Source organism: Salvelinus fontinalis, chromosome 15 (assembly GCF_029448725.1).
Source record: "Salvelinus fontinalis isolate EN_2023a chromosome 15, ASM2944872v1, whole genome shotgun sequence".
NCBI lineage: Eukaryota > Metazoa > Chordata > Actinopteri > Salmoniformes > Salmonidae > Salvelinus > Salvelinus fontinalis.
In genome coordinates, this window is record NC_074679.1 from 26,534,002 (window position 1) to 26,552,465 (window position 18,464).

The 18,464-nt window shown below is 41.7% G+C and overlaps 1 protein-coding gene across 1 annotated transcript in view; it reads right to left on the reverse strand.

The window, feature by feature from the left end:
• The window catches only part of LOC129811653 (protein lin-52 homolog), a 43,230-nt gene extending 25,472 nt beyond the window's left edge, over nucleotides 1-17,758 (reverse strand). Inside the window, exons 1-5 of the mRNA XM_055863123.1 lie at nucleotides 17,655-17,758; nucleotides 16,065-16,139; nucleotides 15,945-15,982; nucleotides 15,760-15,826; nucleotides 15,567-15,650 (exon numbers count right to left, since the gene is read on the reverse strand). Coding sequence (XP_055719098.1) covers nucleotides 15,567-15,650; nucleotides 15,760-15,826; nucleotides 15,945-15,982; nucleotides 16,065-16,139; nucleotides 17,655-17,673 — 283 coding nt within the window. The 5' untranslated portion in view covers nucleotides 17,674-17,758. The remainder of the gene's footprint in view (nucleotides 1-15,566; nucleotides 15,651-15,759; nucleotides 15,827-15,944; nucleotides 15,983-16,064; nucleotides 16,140-17,654) is intronic.
• Nucleotides 17,759-18,464: the final 706 nt, after the last annotated feature.

Genomic DNA, 18,464 nt, shown 5'->3' on the forward strand with positions numbered 1-18,464 from the left:
TCCCCTGCCATAACCCCTCACACTAGACTACTGCAACAGCAGTTTCTCCTGCCATAACCCCTCACACTAGACTACTGCAATACAGTTTCTCCTGCCATAACCCCTCACACTAGACTACTGCAACACAGTTTCTCCTGCCATAACCCCTCACACTAGACTACTGCAACACAGTTTCTCCTGCCATAACCCCTCACACTAGACTACTGCAACACAGTTTCCCCTGCCATAACCCCTCACACTAGACTACTGCAACACAGTTACCTGTGCCATAACCCCTCACACTAGACTACTGCAACACAGTTACCTGTGCCATAACCCCTCACACTAGACTACTGCAACACAGTTACCTGTGCCATGACCCATCACACTAGACTACTGCAACACAGTTTCTCCTGCCATAACCCCTCACACTAGACTACTGCAACACAGTTTCTCCTGCCATAACCCCTCACACTAGACTACTGCAACACAGTTTCTCCTGCCATAACCCCTCACACTAGACTACTGCAACACAGTTTCTCCTGCCATAACCCCTCACACTAGACTACTGCAACACAGTTTCCTGTGCCATAACCCCTCACTCTAGACTACTGCAACACAGTTTCCCCTGCCATAACCCCTCACACTAGACTACTGCAACACAGTTTCCTGTGCCATAACCCCTCACACTAGACTACTGCAACACAGTTTCTCCTGCCATAACCCCTCACACTAGACTACTGCAACACAGTTTCCTGTGCCATAACCCCTCACTCTAGACTACTGCAACACAGTTTCCCCTGCCATAACCCCTCACACTAGACTACTGCAACACAGTTTCACCTGCCATAACCCCTCACACTAGACTACTGCAACACAGTTTCCTGTGCCATAACCCCTCACACTAGACTACTGCAACACAGATTCCCCTGCCATAACCCCACCCACTAGACTACTGCAACACAGTTTTCCCTGACATAACCCCTCACAGTAGACTACTGCAACACAGTTTCTCCTGCCATAACCCCTCACACTAGACTACTGCAACACAGTTTCTCCTGCCATAACCCCTCACACTAGACTACTGCAATACCGTTTCAACTGCCATAACCCCTCACACTAGACTACTGCAACACAGTTTCAACTGCCATAACCCCTCACACTAGACTACTGCAACACAGTTTCTCCTGCCATAACCCCTCACACTAGACTACTGCAACACAGATTCCCCTGCCATAACCCCACCCACTAGACTACTGCAACACAGTTTCTCCTGCCATAACCCCTCATACTAGACTACTGCAATACCGTTTCAACTGCCATAACCCCTCACACTAGACTACTGCAACACAGTTTCAACTGCCATAACCCCTCACACTAGACTACTGCAACACAGTTTCTCCTGCCATAACCCCTCACTCTAGACTACTGCAACACTGTTTCACCTGCCATAACCCCTCACACTAGACTACTGCAACACAGTTTCTCCTGCCATAACCCCTCACACTAGACTACTGCAACACAGTTTCAACTGCCATAACCCCTCACACTAGACTACTGCAACAGAGTTTCCTGTGCCATAACCCCTCACACTAGACTACTGCAACACAGTTTCCCCTGCCATAACCCCTCACACTAGACTACTGCAACACAGTTTCACCTGCCATAACCCCTCATACTAGACTACTGCAACACAGTTTCTCCTGCCATAACCCCTCACACTAGACTACTGCAACACAGTTTCTCCTGCCATAACCCCTCACACTAGACTACTGCAACACAGTTTCTCCTGCCATAACCCCTCACTCTAGACTACTGCAACACAGTTTTCCCTGACATAACCCCTCACACTAGACTACTGCAACACAGTTTCTCCTGCCATAACCCCACCCACTAGACTACTACAACACAGTTTCAACTGCCATAACCCCTCACACTAGACTACTGCAATACCGTTTCAACTGCCATAACCCCTCACACTAGACTACTGCAACACAGTTTCAACTGCCATAACCCCTCACACTAGACTACTGCAACAGAGTTTTCTGTGCCATAACCCCTCACACTAGACTACTATAACACTGTTTCCCCTGCCATAACCCCTCACACTAGACTACTGCAACACAGTTTCCTGTGCCATAACCCCTCACACTAGACTACTGCAACACAGTTTCCCCTGCCATAACCCCTCATACTAGACTACTGCAACACAGTTTCTCCTGCCATAACCCCTCACACTAGACTACTGCAACACAGTTTCTCCTGCCATAACCCCACCCACTAGACTACTGCAACACAGTTTCTCCTGCCATAACCCCTCACACTAGACTACTGCAACACAGTTTCTCCTGCCATAACCCATCACACTAGACTACTGCAACACAGTTTCACCTGCCAAAACACCTCACATTGGAGAGAGAAGATGATGTGCAGGCTCGTAGAAAAAACTGGTTTTGGATTTTGACTAGTGATTGTCAAGGATGCAAAGAAATTCTTAAATATATGTGGAGTTTTGTACTGACACGAATGTTGAGATGATTTGTTTCCAATATATTGATCTATAGGCTAAGAGAGATTCATAAACTGATTATTCAGTTGTGGGCTTTGAATGGTGCGAGAAGACAACAACATAGTTGCTGATAATCAAAAGATAAGGTACAAAATCCATTCCAACTCTTAAAGGGGCAGTAGCCTACATTGGGTGCACAATTTTCAGTTAGGCCTACAGCATTATTTAATCTCCAGTAATTCTTCTGATATTTAATCTGTTATCAATGATATTTACATGTTAATATTATCTTCTGATTACAATAATGTTTTTTAACTAAATCAATTAGTTTACAAATGTACGTTGGTATATCTAGCTGTCCGATAACATGTTCTGATGGAATGGCTTGTCCTGTACTTTTACCCAGAGTGCATTGAGTGAATGTTGGAAAAATATATTGGTTCCTTTCAGAACATACCAATTTGAATGCAAAGAGGACTCAGACCTCAAAAAAGGTGAAATGAACTGGCAAAAGAGTTGAGTCCTCATGCAAATGCAAGGGCAGTGTGAATACAAAGAGTACAGAGTTATTTTGCTTCTTTTTTTACCCCCGAGTTCACATTAAAGAGGACTGAGAAAACACCCTAAGAGTTAAATACCCCTGCTTTAGAGAATACTATTGAGTCATTGGTCTCCTAATCCCAGTTTATCTTTCTGATCTCTCTGCTAAGAGCGTGTTAAATGGACCACTGGTTTCTGGATAGGCCTGCTAATGGGAGAGACTGGTGGCCCTCTCCCTCCGTATCTCTCTCGATCACCCCAACAATAAATGAGAGCAGCCTGGTCTGTGGCTGTAGCCCCCCCCCCCCCCCCTTGATCAAGACTAACCCCTCTGAGCCACTCATTAATTACGAGTTCAGTTTAGCATCCGCCTCTGTCACATAGAAACTCATATGATTTGCATTGTAAGAGAAATATTAAAAGCAGGAAGAGAAATGATCAGCCAGTCAGCCACCCTCAGGCAACTGGACTCACACACACAGAGTGGAAGACACCAACATAGATGGCAGACACCCCCCCCCCCCCACCCAGAAACACACACTCGGATGCATGTGCACATGCCCACACATAGACGCGGTTACACGGCAGGGGCAATCAATACTGATTAGAGGGAGTTAGAGATGTGTTTAGTTGATTACAAAGGTCAATCACTAATTCTGTACTTATTTATCAGTGACTTGTTACAGCTGCCAGCCATACTAAATAACACCTTATGGATTGTGAGGGCCATGTCTTCACCCTGTTGATTAGTTGTGCTCTAATTATCATTTAGCCCTGGCTGGGCTGGCCTGGGGATGCCATCACAACGTGGGACTGATGGGAAATTAAATGACAAAATGTCCCCCTCAACCAAATGAATATCCAATACTGAATACAATATTCATCCACCAGCACTTCTCAAAATAGCATTCTCCCAATGTAAATGTATAGCCTAAATGTGTGACATCACTTTCCTACCGTTTGGAGTGTGTGATCTGGGTGTCATTGTCACATACCCCACCCCCCGTGTGTAGAATGGTAGTAATCATGGTGAGGCCGCTTCACCACTCCAGGCACACGCCAGAGGAGCCAGCCAGACCCCTGTTAGCCCTAGAGACAGATGACCACCTGGGTTAACTGGCATCCCAGCCTCCAGCCCCGACTTCCACAATTCACTATCATTAAGAGTCAAGCAGACTAATCTGACCCCTGCTGCCCATCTTTAAGTGCCACTCAGCTATTACTGGTTGTAAGCTTTACTTAATGGATTTAACATCCATTCTCACTGTCCACTTCCCCTGGGACCCGGGGATGACACCCCCCACAAACCCCTCCTTCCCCCATTAACACATTCACTCACCCCCCCTTCCCATATACCCACCCACCTCGCAAAACATAGCCTACACCTGACGCTCATGTTTGTGTTCACAATTCAATTACCTACTTATTGATACTTCACAGGGATATTTAAGATGCAGACACAGCCAGTGATTTCCCTGGGGAGCCACTGGTTCCTCTTTATGTCCCAACCGAGAGCGCTCCTCTCCTCCCCCCCTCTTCTCTCCCTCCAATATATTCCTGCCTGTGTGCACTGAGACACACACGCTCGCACAAACAAACACATCTACACCTCCCCACCCATGCCACAGCCTATCCCTGTTCAAGAGGTGTCCTTATTAATAGGCAATCAGTCAAAATTCATTCATTAAAATGCCTAAAAGGTTTTACACCGCCACTATGATTAGCTGGGAAAGAAAATCCAATGAATTCCTAATGCGTTTATGGAAATGAGGTGTCATTTCCGATCTGCTCAGGCAGGCAGGGCTGAAGAACAGGCGGTGTGTGCAGCTCTCTTTCCCTCTACCAAGATACACACCTCCAACACTGATACAGAGACAGAGGGCACCTCACCATAGCTTCTAGGCTGTTTAGACAATCTTAGTGTAATAGTCGAACATTCAAAATTGCTAAAAGTGAACTGAAGAATTTCAAGAGTTTGATGAACCACAATTCTGATTGTACGATTGCGATTCAGCACTGACTGTCACTACATGCTTCAACAGCTGCACTAAACATAAACAGTCAGGAAACTAACCATGCAACACTGGTTTGAGGCTTCTGGATTAACTTGGTACATATTTTGCTAAACAGAAACTTTTTTTGGGGGACAATTTTCTCATACCAGCAATTTCATCTCCTCAAGCCAAACAGCATTTCCCCCAAAGTATGCATCTCAAATTGCAAAAAAATTCAATAATTTGATACAGAAAACTTATCAACACACATCATCGTTTGACTCGTTTCAGTTTCCCATCACGCCATTCCTAATGGCGTCTTCACCACGGACAATTCTCCAGCGGGTGGGCCTTGCTATTCATCTCCACTATGAGCTCATAAAGCAGGCCGGTGCGGAGAGGAGGACAGAGGAGAGGAGGGGGTGGGTCCCCTGTTCCTCATTCAGAGGTTGTCAGGGAGCAGAACTTCATAACGGCCCGCCCCGCGGTCGCTCAGGCCGCCCTGATGGATTGATGAAGGCACATTAGCACCATGGGCCAGTGTGAATGCAATCATATTCAGCAGCCCTGGCCTCTTAATAGGAAGGAGATTGATGCTGGGCCATTAGGAGCTGTCAGCACTGACCTTCAGCCTCAACTCCACATAGGCAGGGATGTAGGGGTCATCCTGGCATCACAGTGGTGTTTAGACCAGGACAGCTCTTTGCCACCGCCAGCCAATACTAAGCAGGACTGGTCTTGACTGGCGTTCCCTTGTATCAAACCAAACCTGGAGGATTACCTGGATGATTATGACAGCCTCATTGAGGAGGATTGGCAGGTCTTGCTGTAAAATAATGTGGCAGCAGCAAGACCTGTCATCTGTCCATCTGTGCAGAGCTCTGCAGAAGGCGACTAAAATCACATCAGACTCTTTCCATCCACTCCACACCAAATTCCAACCCCTCCCCTCTGGCCACAGCTACAGGCAGCCAAAAGTAAAAACCAACAGAGACAGAAAGTATTTTATTCAAGTGCAATACTTCAAAATTAACAAGATCTTAGACTAATATGTACTTTAAGCACTTTTACATGCAAATGGATCTTTATATAAACTAGGGCACCAGTAAGGATTTCCTACACTAGACAACTTGTTACAGCTGTTGATAAGCTATTGATAATAATCTGCCAATTTTTCCATCTCATTACATGAAGATATACGGGGAGAACATAGCTATATTCAAAAAAATTCACGAGTTGATTTAAAACCTGTTTAACCCTTTATCATGGTTGGTGTCTTGACGGATTTGTCAAAAATTGTGTGACATAAAACGTTACTTTTCTGTCCTTGCTTTTATGGCAGTGCAAGTTGTCATTATATAATATATTAAGTATGAATCAATTAAATTAGATATTGAACTTGAACCCTGTAAGAATCCTTGATCTATCTGTTGGACAGTTTTTTGTATAGAGATCACAGAAATGCAGTGTAACTAGGTAACATTTCGAGTCTCCTTTTGTTACGGGGTGAAAACTGTTTTCATGGGCACACAAATCAAAAATTATGTATGACATTGCAAAATCGCATGCTTCTAACACAAAAGTGTCACCTTACCTTGATACTTAAAACCTAAATCAATACTGTCATTAACGTGGTTCTTCAATAATTATGTATAACACTTATTCGATGGGCATTTGGCATCCAGCTGATTAGTTACACCATGATATCTTCACACATCATCATTTATTTTATTTTTATTTTATTTTACCGTTATTTTACCAGGTAAGTTGACTGAGAACACGTTCTCATTTGCAGCAACGACCTGGGGAATAGTTATAGGGGAGAGGAGGGGGATGAATGAGCCAATTGTAAACTGGGGATTATTAGGTGACCATGATGGTTTGAGGGCCAGATTGGGAATTTAGCCAGGATCATCTGATCCATGAAGGAAGGACAGTCAAGTGACAGACAGCTGTTGTGATAGCGCATGCCATGCAACAACAGCTCAAGTGCTGGAAAAAAATGGAGTTTGCGAGGAATATGTGTATCTCATTTGTTGCCGGTGAAGACATTTGTGCCTGGATTCACGTTGGATCTAATATCCCTAGCGAATTGATATTGATAATCTGTTGTTGTCTGCTTGATTTAGAGCAGGGTATCGTTAGATTTAACAGAGAAAGTATTATGGTAATGAGTTCATGTTTTCATAAAATCTTTGTGCCTCGGATTGGACACCGAGTCTACTGCGCTCAATTGTGTAGGATAGGCTTTTGCGCAACTCCCAACGCTATTCCTATTAATTATTCTGGATATAATGACAAATTACATGCCCCAGTGGGCTTATTCACAATATAACCTGGTAATGAAATAACATGAGAAATACATTTTGTTTTCCATGTTACACCTGCAATTTTAAACAGTACAAGGGGCTTGAAGTAGCCTACTTGAACTTTAATTTGGAGGCCAGAAATTCAAGTATTTGAATAGGCCTACCTTGAAAATCAGACATTTAATCAATTTGGTGCTTGAAAAGTCCTTGTAAATATTGTAGCCAATTTATAAGTTCTCCTGCTCCCTTATAATTTTCCATGATTTCATTTTTTAATCCGTTATTGTGAGAGATGTGGCCACTTTTGTTTGTTTCCCGCCACTTCAATTGATTGACAAATTCTTCCAATAAGAAAGGAACCTGGTTTTTACTCACTTTCTCATTATGAGAACAGCGATGGTGAGATTCAAATGGTGAGATGAATGCTATCGCTATTCATGGCTTTATTATGTGTGCCTGTGTCGGCCACAGTCTACAGAAAAATGGCCATCCAATCTATTTAGTCAGGTAATGTCCACATTATTCTCACATATTTTAGAATGTAATAATAATTTGAAAATCAATGCATTGGCAAGACCCCCCCCCCCCAAAAAATAATTATTCTTAAATGCTTTTTGTTGGGGGGGGGGGGGGTCTATATTATAAAATTCTGTCTTTACAGTTGTAAAACAGAGGTCCTTCAATTACAATTAAATGCTTAAAAAAGTTCCTGAAAGTCCTTGAATTTGACTTGCCAATGTTTTATGAACCCTTCTTAAAGGGATGTATAGTCCTAGGCATATGATGCTGTATAGGTGAAGTTAATAGCCAATTTGCAAAAATTCACTTTTTTTCCTGCATGAAAATAATTTCAAAAATTCTGTTTCAAACCATTTAGAAATTTTAATCCCAATGTCACACATTGGCCCCATTACTTAAATCTGAATCTATTTCCAACAAATACATTGCAGTGAAAAATCAGGAGGCTGGTTCTGTACAGTACTTGTCCTCATCATCTGACTCTAAAGAATTATACTGAAAAATGATATCAGTCTACACTAAATGGTCTCTGCATAGGGAAGCTGCTTGACTCCATATTAGGCCCCATCATAGAGAAAGATATCACTGCATTAGCAAGGAGCCAAGTCCCAGTCAGTCCAGTCAGCCGGTGGTGGTGGGGATCAGTGAAACCTACAAGTGTGTTAGAGCAGCAGCCTGAGGCCTGTCCCTCAGGACCAATCCCCTTTCAATTACCTCCAATAACAGCACTTATCACAGTAGTCAGCACTCTCCTGGGACCCAGGGCCTGATGCCGAGCTCAGCGGCCCACAACAGGAGCATTCATCACAGGTCGGAGCAGCAGCTGGGGTCTGGGGAGGAGGCATGCGCCAGGTCCCCCCTGGGGCACACTGTTGCAGCATCATACAGCCATCGGGGGGGGTGGGGTGGAGGGGGGGTGGGGTGGAGGGGGGGCCCCCAGGGAACAGAGGGCCTGCCACACACACCCATACTAACACATATGTGCATGCATAATATACATGCAGTGCTGCCCCACTTGCCTTCCACACTTGGGGCCTCTGTTCTACAGGTATTCTGCCTATGGATCTCAAAAGATTAGGCTACATTTAGCCATTTTACATGACATTAGGCTGGTGTTCCAAGTCCTTCTGTAGGTTCAGGTGAAATCAGTGTCCTCTAGGTCAGAGGTGTCTACGTCTGGCCAGTCCCCTTCCTCCACAGGCATCAAGGCGGGTGTTTTCACTGGCTGATTGTACTCTGCCCATTAACCAGCTCAATTTAATGGGCCACATGTTTAAAGGGGGGTAGTAAATCCTGTCCCCTGCCCTGGTTTGTGTTATCTCCCTCTCTCTCTCTAAGGAAACAAACATGATGAAAAAGTAGCTGAGATTTACAAGGCCTCCTCTGACAGCCGGGAAAACAAGAAAATTAAACCAGAGCACATTAAAAAGGCATCATTACAAGCTGCTCTGAGACCGATAATAACCATCATTGTGTTACTTCATCCCGAGGTACATGACATGGTTGCAAAGACAACATCCCTTCCTTTATGGCTGCTAACATCTTTATAACAAACACATATGTCGTATGGCAGACAACATGAAGCATTTAATCAAATGAAAGAACATTAACAGATCACTGCATGCTCAGGGCATGAGACAAGCTGATCTGAAAAATGTGAGGGACATCAGATAGCTTCATTTTCCCATAAATGCCTGTAAATGAAGCTTATCCGTTTGGGTGAGACTGGTCCCACAGACCCTGGATCAGACTGTATGATCAGCTTGTTTAATTTGTATTTAGTTATAATATTTAGCTATAATGTGTGTGGTAGACAGAGAGGATCCTGACCTGTAAATATGAGCCTGGAATAAGCAGATAACACATTTTATCTACAGCTATGCTGAAGTCAATGACACTAATCTGAGCTTTCATAACGCCTGCTGCATAATAATGAGACATTCAAGCAGTGTCATTGCTTTTGTCATCCCCACCAAGTCTACGTGCACTTTGAGGCAATTCATTGTCACTCAAGCGGTCAAGTCATGCGCTATATCTTGAGGTAGCTTGCTTGCTCGATCAACATAAACGTTGCCATTAAACAAAAATATATCTCTCATTTCTATGAGCGAGCAGGGCAAAGCCCAGACAAATCATGTTTGGCATAATCCTTTCCAGAATGAGTCTACTTTAATCATCCTGTCTTTATGGAATTTGACAAATCAGCGGTGCGCTCGCTGTGGAGCGAGACCTATCAGCCCTGCACCCCTTCTGCATAACCAACATGCTCTACATCTCTCAGAATCACAAAGGGGGGTTAGAGGGTTCCTCGTCCTCACTGTACAAGATTACAGTTTCTGTTTAAGCATTGAATGGAGGCTAAATCCAATCCAGATTTAAGGTAGAACCCCACCCAGAGAGCATAGATTTAAGGGAGTGCTCTATTCTACAACAAGAGTGTGTGCAAAACAAGTGCAGCCAACGTTAAATGCATAGTTAGAATTCAACAATACTTTTATTTTGGCAGCAAAAAATACTTTGAGAGGAAATGATTTAAGTCTGTATCAAATCTCTGTCACGGTGTTTTGTTTCTGGGTTTGTGCATGGTGTGCTTTGTCCATAGCGAAATAAGTACCCATATTCCTCTTAGGAAAAAAAGGAGCACTTAGCTAGGCTACATCTCTCTAATCCACACTTTATGGATTAGGACAATGGATGCAGAAAATCTGTCAATCCACATTTTGCATCCATCACATGCTTCAATACTTGTTGTGTTATGTGAGACCTGCCCCTACATCACCAGACTTCTAAATGCAATGTTGAATTGCTGTTGTTTTACACTGAGTTACAGTACCAGTCAAACATTTGGGCACACCTACTCATTTTCTACATTGTAGAATAATAGTGAAGACATCAAAACTATGAAATAACACATATGGAATCATGTAGTAAGCAAAAAAGTGTTCAACAAATCAAAATATATTTTATATTTGAGATTCTTCAAAGTAGCCACCCTTTGCCTTGATGACAGCTTTGCACACTCATGTCTTCGGTGTACAACATGATAGTTGTATGTAGCTTAACACCCCTACTGAAAAAAGAACATGAAATCGCACTTGAGGCATGGAATGCATAGTTGGAACATTTCAACCATATCTTTAGTGCACAACATGAAGTTTCCCCCTTCATGGAAGTGGCAGCGGAGCAGTGGGAACACAGAGCAGAAGTTACATTGGCAGGAGTGTGCAGCAGCTAAGTAAAACAAATTCCTGCACCTGCGCAGAAATATTCGTATCAATAGCTACGGCATGTCGGAACCGCAGTCACTCCAGTGCTTTAATGTAGCTGTAAGTTGGTGTTGATAGCAACTGGCTGACACTTGAAGTGCTTACGTAACGTTAGCAGGCTGGTAGGGTTAACTTTAGCATGCAAGTATGGCCAACGTTAGCAGTCTAGTTGGCTAGCAACCTAGTGTCATGACGTTGGCCTAGGTTTATGACAGTCAAATACCTCTTCCCCCCTTCTTCCTCTCTCTACTCTACTGATGTGACATTAGAAAACCCCTTGGTTAACATAGAGAGTCTGGGAACATCAGAAGTTGGGGGGGGAATGAACTATATTCTGGTAATCCGACCAATTGAACATATGCGGTGGTACTTAATGTATATTATGTCAGTTCAGTTGTCATCTGGCACATTCTCATCAATGATAGAAAAACAAACTCTACAGTGGAAAGTCTACACATCAGAGTTATCGGATTCACATGGAATTGTTGTTCACTTGAAATGTTTGAATATGAAATTATTCGTGATGGGATGAAATGTGATTTTAGCTTCTAAAATGTGAGAATTGGGTTTTCATGAGTGAATTAGGTCCGACTCAGTGGCCCGCCCACGTGAAGAGACATAGGTTGTAAATTATGAAACACACCCCTTTTCTCCCTCCACTATATAAACCCTTGACGAAAATGTAACCTTCCTGTTCCGAGGATGTGAAGACGACGGTCCGATGTCAGAATGGTTCAGATAATAACTACAGAACGAAGCCAACATCAGCGTGAGCTTTGGTTGCGAATGGTATGAACTTTGAACTCTTATTCACTATTGAAGTGATACCTCCTAGACGTTGAGTTAGCAACAGCAGCTGCAAACGTAAATTAGGATAGGACAGAGAGTATCCCGTCTACCACACAACGATGTTACTACAATGTATCCAATTGACCAGCAGAGACATTCTTCAAAGGACAAAGGACTCGGTTGGGCAACACGGCCTTCCACCTACCACCAACCTACCGAAGCGCAGCTCAGAGTAAATATTTATTGCATTTTCCTTTTCCAAATGGGCGGTAATTTAGAATGCATAGGATACTGTATTTACGATAGCATGGCGTCTCCGTTTGTTCCTCAAGTCTTCCCGCTCTTTCACTCAAACCCAGCCCCCTTTTCTTTTGTGTAACCAGCTGTCATATCTGTTCCGCCTGCTAGGGACGTTTTCCTTTATGACGTAATTTGTAATCAAGTTATGATTAATTATATGTATGTGTAATTCTGTGTGATTAGTTAGGTATTTAGTAAATAAATAATTAAACCCAATTTTGTATTGCTGATTCAACTTGTTAGCCAGGGTTCGTGAAGATAACCAAGAATTTACAACTTTCAGATGAGACTGAAATAAGGTGACGATTAATATTGACTGCTATTGATGTAAAATATTACTAGGTCTTTAAGAGTTTATTCGGAAGATAACAGCTCTATAAATATTATTTCGTGGTGCCCCGACTTTCTAGTTAATTACATTTACATGATTAGCTCAATTAGGTAATATTAATTACGGAGAAACGATTTTATAGAATAGCATGTCATATCACTTAATCCGGCATAGCCAAAGACACGACACTAGTAAGCTGATTTGTAACAATAAATCCAAGTATTTGCTTGTAAATTGGCTGAAAATTAAATTGAAACCCATAGTCATGAGTGCAAACGATTTGGTTTAATTTAAAGTTATACATTTGAAGTAATTTCTACTGGAGTTTACATTATAGGGAATAGGCTGGCTTGCCGGGTCCTCCATATACCTTCACATCCCTCAAAAATGTTTCCGTCATGATTTCGGCATTCTCATCCATTTTATTTAATAACAAAACAAGTTCTGAAAAGTGAGGTGTAACTTTGCATTGGATATTTTGATGCGTATACTAATGTAAATCCATTTGTTACATGTGGCTAAGTTCATACTAACTACCCTTTAATGTGAAAATGCATTCAAAATGGTTGCCCTCTGCTGACGTGCAATGATAAGTAAAAAGATGGCTGTGATTGCCTACTACTGCCAATTTCTCTGTATAAAATAGCTATAACTTTAAACTAGCAGATATTAGTGCCTTCAGAAGGTATTTACACCCCTTGAGTTTTTCCAAATTTTGTTGTGTTACAGCCTGAATTTAAAACGGATTAAATTGAGATTTTATGTCACTGGCCTACACACAATACCCCATAATGTCAAAGAGGAATTATGTTTTTAGACATTTTTACAAATTAATTAATACTGAAAAGCTGAAATGTCTTGAGTCAAAATTTAAAAAGCAGACATTGAATATACCTTTGAGCATGTTGAAGTTATTAATGACACTTTGGATGGTGTATCAATACAACCAGTCACAACAAAGATACAGAGGTCCTGCCTAACTCAGGTGCTGGAGAGGAAGAAAACCACTCAGGGATTTCATCATGAGGGCAACATTGTAGTTACTAAACAATATTAACCTAAATGACAAAGAGAAACAAAGGACATTTGTACAGAATAAAAATATTCCAAAACAGGCAAAAAAAACACAAAGAAAGAAATAAACTTTTATACCCTGATTACAAAGTGTCGTGTTGAAATACTCTTCATATTTTCAAGCATGGTGGAGGCTGCATCATGTTAAGGGTATGCTTGTCATCGGCAAGGGAGGTTTTTTTGGGATAAAAATAAACGGAATAGAGCTAAGCACAGGCAAAATCCTAGAAGACCTGGTTCAGTCTGCTTTCCAACAGACACTGGGAGACAAATTCACCTTTCAGCAGGACAATAACCTAAAACACAAGGTCAAATATTCACTGGAGTTTCTTACCAAGACGACTTTGAATGTTCCAGAGTGTCCTAGTTACCGTTTTTAGTTAAATGGGCTTGAACATCTATGGCAAGACTGGTTGTCTAGCAATGGTCAAAAACCAACTTCACCGAGCATGAAGGATAAAAAAATGAATAATATGCAAATATTGTACAATCCAGGTGTGCAAAGTTCTTAGAGACTTACCCAGAAAGACTCACAGCTGTATTCACTGCCAAAGGTGATTCTAACATGTATTGACTCAGGGGTAAATACTTATTTAAATTAGTTATTTCTGTATTTAATTTTCAATAAATGCAACAAAAAAATCTAAAAACATGTTTTCACTTTGTCATTATGAGGTATTGTGAGTACTGTAGATGGCTGACTTAAAACATTTTTTTTTTAAAATCAGGCTGTAACAACAAAATGTAAAATAAGTCAAGGGATATGAATACTTTCTGAAGGCATTGTATTGAAATATTTGCCAAATAATTTTTCAAATATATTTTCATGTTTAGAAGTTTCAATATCCATAAAAAAATATATATATATTTAAATCAAAATATTACAGAGCAAGCGGTAAAGCTTCAAATGACACCATTTTTTTGGCTTTGTAGCATCTGATGAAAGATGAAAAATGATGTAGTCTTTGGTTAAGGCTAAAATGTCATAAATATGCCAACTTTAATTATTTCTCAATTATGTTTTTAGATACAAATGTCAAATATATCTCAACAATCCATCCTCCAATGGACTATTCTATGGATCACATTTTGTGAAAATTACAAAAATCACGTAATTTTTTTGTCTGGATTTCATGAGGAATCACTCCAATACTCTCCATTTACAATCTATTTCTGTCTAATTCATTACAACAATATTCAGAAAGATTAGAAATACATTGAATCTTAAAAAGTGTCTACTTCGTGAAATGTAAAATGAGTTGAATGGCTACTTGAGATGTTCCTTGACTGGTCAGACATAAATTAGCCATAAGGCTAGCAGCACCATCTAGAGGTAGCCTATGGAATGACAACTAGAGCTCTGCTACACGACCCGAGCCTGATGGGCCTTGGTTAGGGCCTGTTTTATCATCAATAGCTAGGGTATGGGCAGGGCTTGGGTATCACTAAATTGATCACCAACATTTTGAAGCGGAGTCATTTCCTTGTGCTCTGCTGCGCAGTACAGTCAACAGTATCTGACTAAGATCACAACATGGTGTCAGAAGCGCTTCAATCTCGTCAAATATAAGACGAGAGATTATTTCACAGAAAGTAATCATGTTCATTGAGTTTTGTAAGAGTTTAGAGTGATGAAAAGTAGCTAACCGCTCTCTATATATGTCTCGTCAATGAGCAGAGCAGCTCAAGCGGAGCCGTTGCTATGATACTCACAGATCCAGAGCCGCCATGAGCAGAGCGCATGCAGAGCGCGCAATGGGAAAGTTATGGATTTACTAACGGAGGAAACTATTTCTAATTTCAGGCAGGGTCTTAAATTTGGCAGAAGCAATCAGGCCCGGGTAGGGTAGGGCCTGAGTATCACAGGCATGGGTAGGCCTTAAAATATATGCCAGTGCAGGGCTCTGGTCCCCAACTGGTTGTGAGTGTGTATGTGTATCATAAGTGTATACTTACACTCCTCAAGGCCCAGCTGGTAGGCCAGGTTCTGTAGACCTTTGACCTTCTCCATCAGGTTTGCTGTGGTCAGACTCCCCAGCTCTGTGGGAGGAATAGAGTTGGAGTACAGTCAGTGAATACTTATTAGTCTATTTTCACAAGTAGGCAATGCTCAACAGTAAGTGTACCATATGACACTACTGTACTTTACCTTTTAACATTTCAATGTCCTCACTCTCCAGTTCAGCCATCCATTTGGGTGGAGAATTGGTAATTGGCTGCAAAACAAAAAATAATAATAAGAATGTGCATTCTCTCAGCCATGTAGGTCTATTCATATATATTTTGGGCTAGCTATAGATCAACGGTAGCTATAGATCTTTGAAAAACACTCACATTTTTGCAAGATGCAGCAAATTCTGCAACTCCCGGCACTGTGTGAGATTCAGAATCGGGAATGAGTCAATTGCAATGATAGGCTTTATGAAGCGAACACAGAGGAGAAGACAAACTTACGTTGCTCTGGCCATAGGTCAGGAGATGCTCTATCCAGCTTCTCAAAACTCAGCAGAGAGGACTCAAAATCATCACCTTACAAAGGGGAAAAATTTATTTTAGTCATCATCAACCGATTCAACACTACTAAATGTGAAAGAGTAGCCTTTCGCCAAGTGCTGTTCACGCTGAGTCATTGTGCTTGCCGGTTCAAACCCCCAAAAAGTAACGGTTTATATTGTTCCTCTCTGTTCCTTTTTAAACCTCTGAAAACAACATTAAATTAGATCACCAATGGATAAAGCTGCTTGCTACGGAACGGGAAAGCTATGTACATGCATTGGACAGACAAGTGTAGTGTAGGGTGCGACATGCGACTGAAATTTTGCAGGTGAGGAGAGCACTGGGCATCTTGTTTTTATGACATGCATTATCAGAATTAGGCCCACAGAATTATACCTACGGAGGAGCAGCTTTTATGAAGGAACTTTGAATGTCTTTGAACTTCAGAGAGTTGGCTTAACTAACTTTGGACCAGAGCTAGCTCTTGATCATGACTCTCAGTTCCACTACATTACACATAATGCTGCCTAGAATTTGAGCGCTAGATCAGACACAAACTTGTGTGAGCAGAGTGGCACCAGAATTAAAATAAAATACATCTTACCTTTTTGTAGTTAATAAATCCAATGTGAAACGTGATAACTATAGCATCCTTAACATTGAAAAAGTTAATCCATTGTTCTCTAATTAAAAAACCTCTCCCTAACTTCTAAATCACACCTGTAATGTCAGTAGCTACATTAGACTATGCATGCTTCAGAAGGGGGGGAGGTAGCCTACACAAAAACTGGCAAAGATTTTCAGCTGGCAGGCAGACACTGGAATAAGTTTCTGAGTAACAGTGAGGACTTTGCATAGGCGCTTTGTTGCGTTTTTTTGTGGGACTGGAATATGTAAAATAACGGTAATAACTGGTTCGTTCCAGAACAGTATAGATCACTTTCGTTCTCGGTTCTCAAAACGTGGATGATCTTTGAGTTTTCGCTGGTTTTTGTAGAACCACCTGCAACTGGAAACGGACATTGCTAAGATTGGTACTTTTTCCCCCACAGAATCAATAATGAAGAAAGTATTGCCAAGAACAGGTTAGTTGGCACATCTATTGGTGGTGGTTTGTAAGGGGGTTTCTTGTAACGCCCAGTATTGGACACCCAATCTTTGGTTACATCACATTATCTGGCGTACGGTCTGTAGCTAACTACTAGCATGCACATGAATTCGTCATTACAGCTACTGTTCCTTTGCTGATCACCTAGCTAGGTCAGTGTCCTTTAAAATGGCTGTTACTGATAAATTGGATAGGCCGAGATGGCTAATAAGACAAACTGCATAGTTATCTTATCAAGTAGGAAGGGCATTGCTAGCTGGCTTGTTTTGGTTTGGCAGACATACCTGTTGTGTGAGCATAGCCTTGTGAAAAACGTGAGACATTTGTACAACATATGAACTCAGAATGTTTCAGCAAATAGAAATACGAAGCATACGGGTTTCATTAGCATCTCGGTATCAATATGTCAATTTACACCCAACAACGAAATTAGAATTTACCTCCATTTGGAGACGCCATCTTCAGATCCACACACGTGATAGAATCAAGCCAATAGGTTGATGTTGCTTCAGATTGACGTGTCTGCACCAGGCTGCACTACAAACGTCTGTCAGCAGGTGGCATATGTATCACAGTGCCACACAACTGCATCAAAGATTCTTCGACTGAACAAAAACATAAACGCAATATGAAAAGTGTTGGTCCCAGGTTTCATGAGCTGGAATAAAAGAAAGCAGAATTTCCCCATATGCACAATAATTATTTATCTCAATTTTTTGACACAAATCTATTTACATCCCTGTTAGTGAACATTTCTCATTTGACAAGATAATACATCCACCTGACAGGTGTGGCATATCAAGAAGCTGATTAAACAGCATGATCGTTACGGGTTCCCCTTGTGCTTGGGACAATAAAAGGCTACTAAATTGTGCAGTTTTGTCACACAATACCACATGTCTTAAGTTTTGGGGGAAGTGTGCAATTGGCATGCTGACTGCAGAAATATCCACCAGAGCAGTTGCCAGATACCATAAGCCATCTCCAACGTCATTTTAAAGAATTTGGCAGTATGTCCAACCGGCCTAACTGCAGACCACATGTAACCACACCAGCCCAGGACCTCCACATCCGGCTTCTTCACCTGTGGGATCATCTGAGTCCAGTCAACCAGAAAGTTGAAACTGAGGAGTATTTCTGTCTGTAATAAAGCCCTTTTGTGGGGTCCTGGCTTCCATAGGTGGGCCTATGTGAAATCCATAGATTAGGGCCTAATGAATTGTTTGACTGATTTCCTTATATGAACTGTA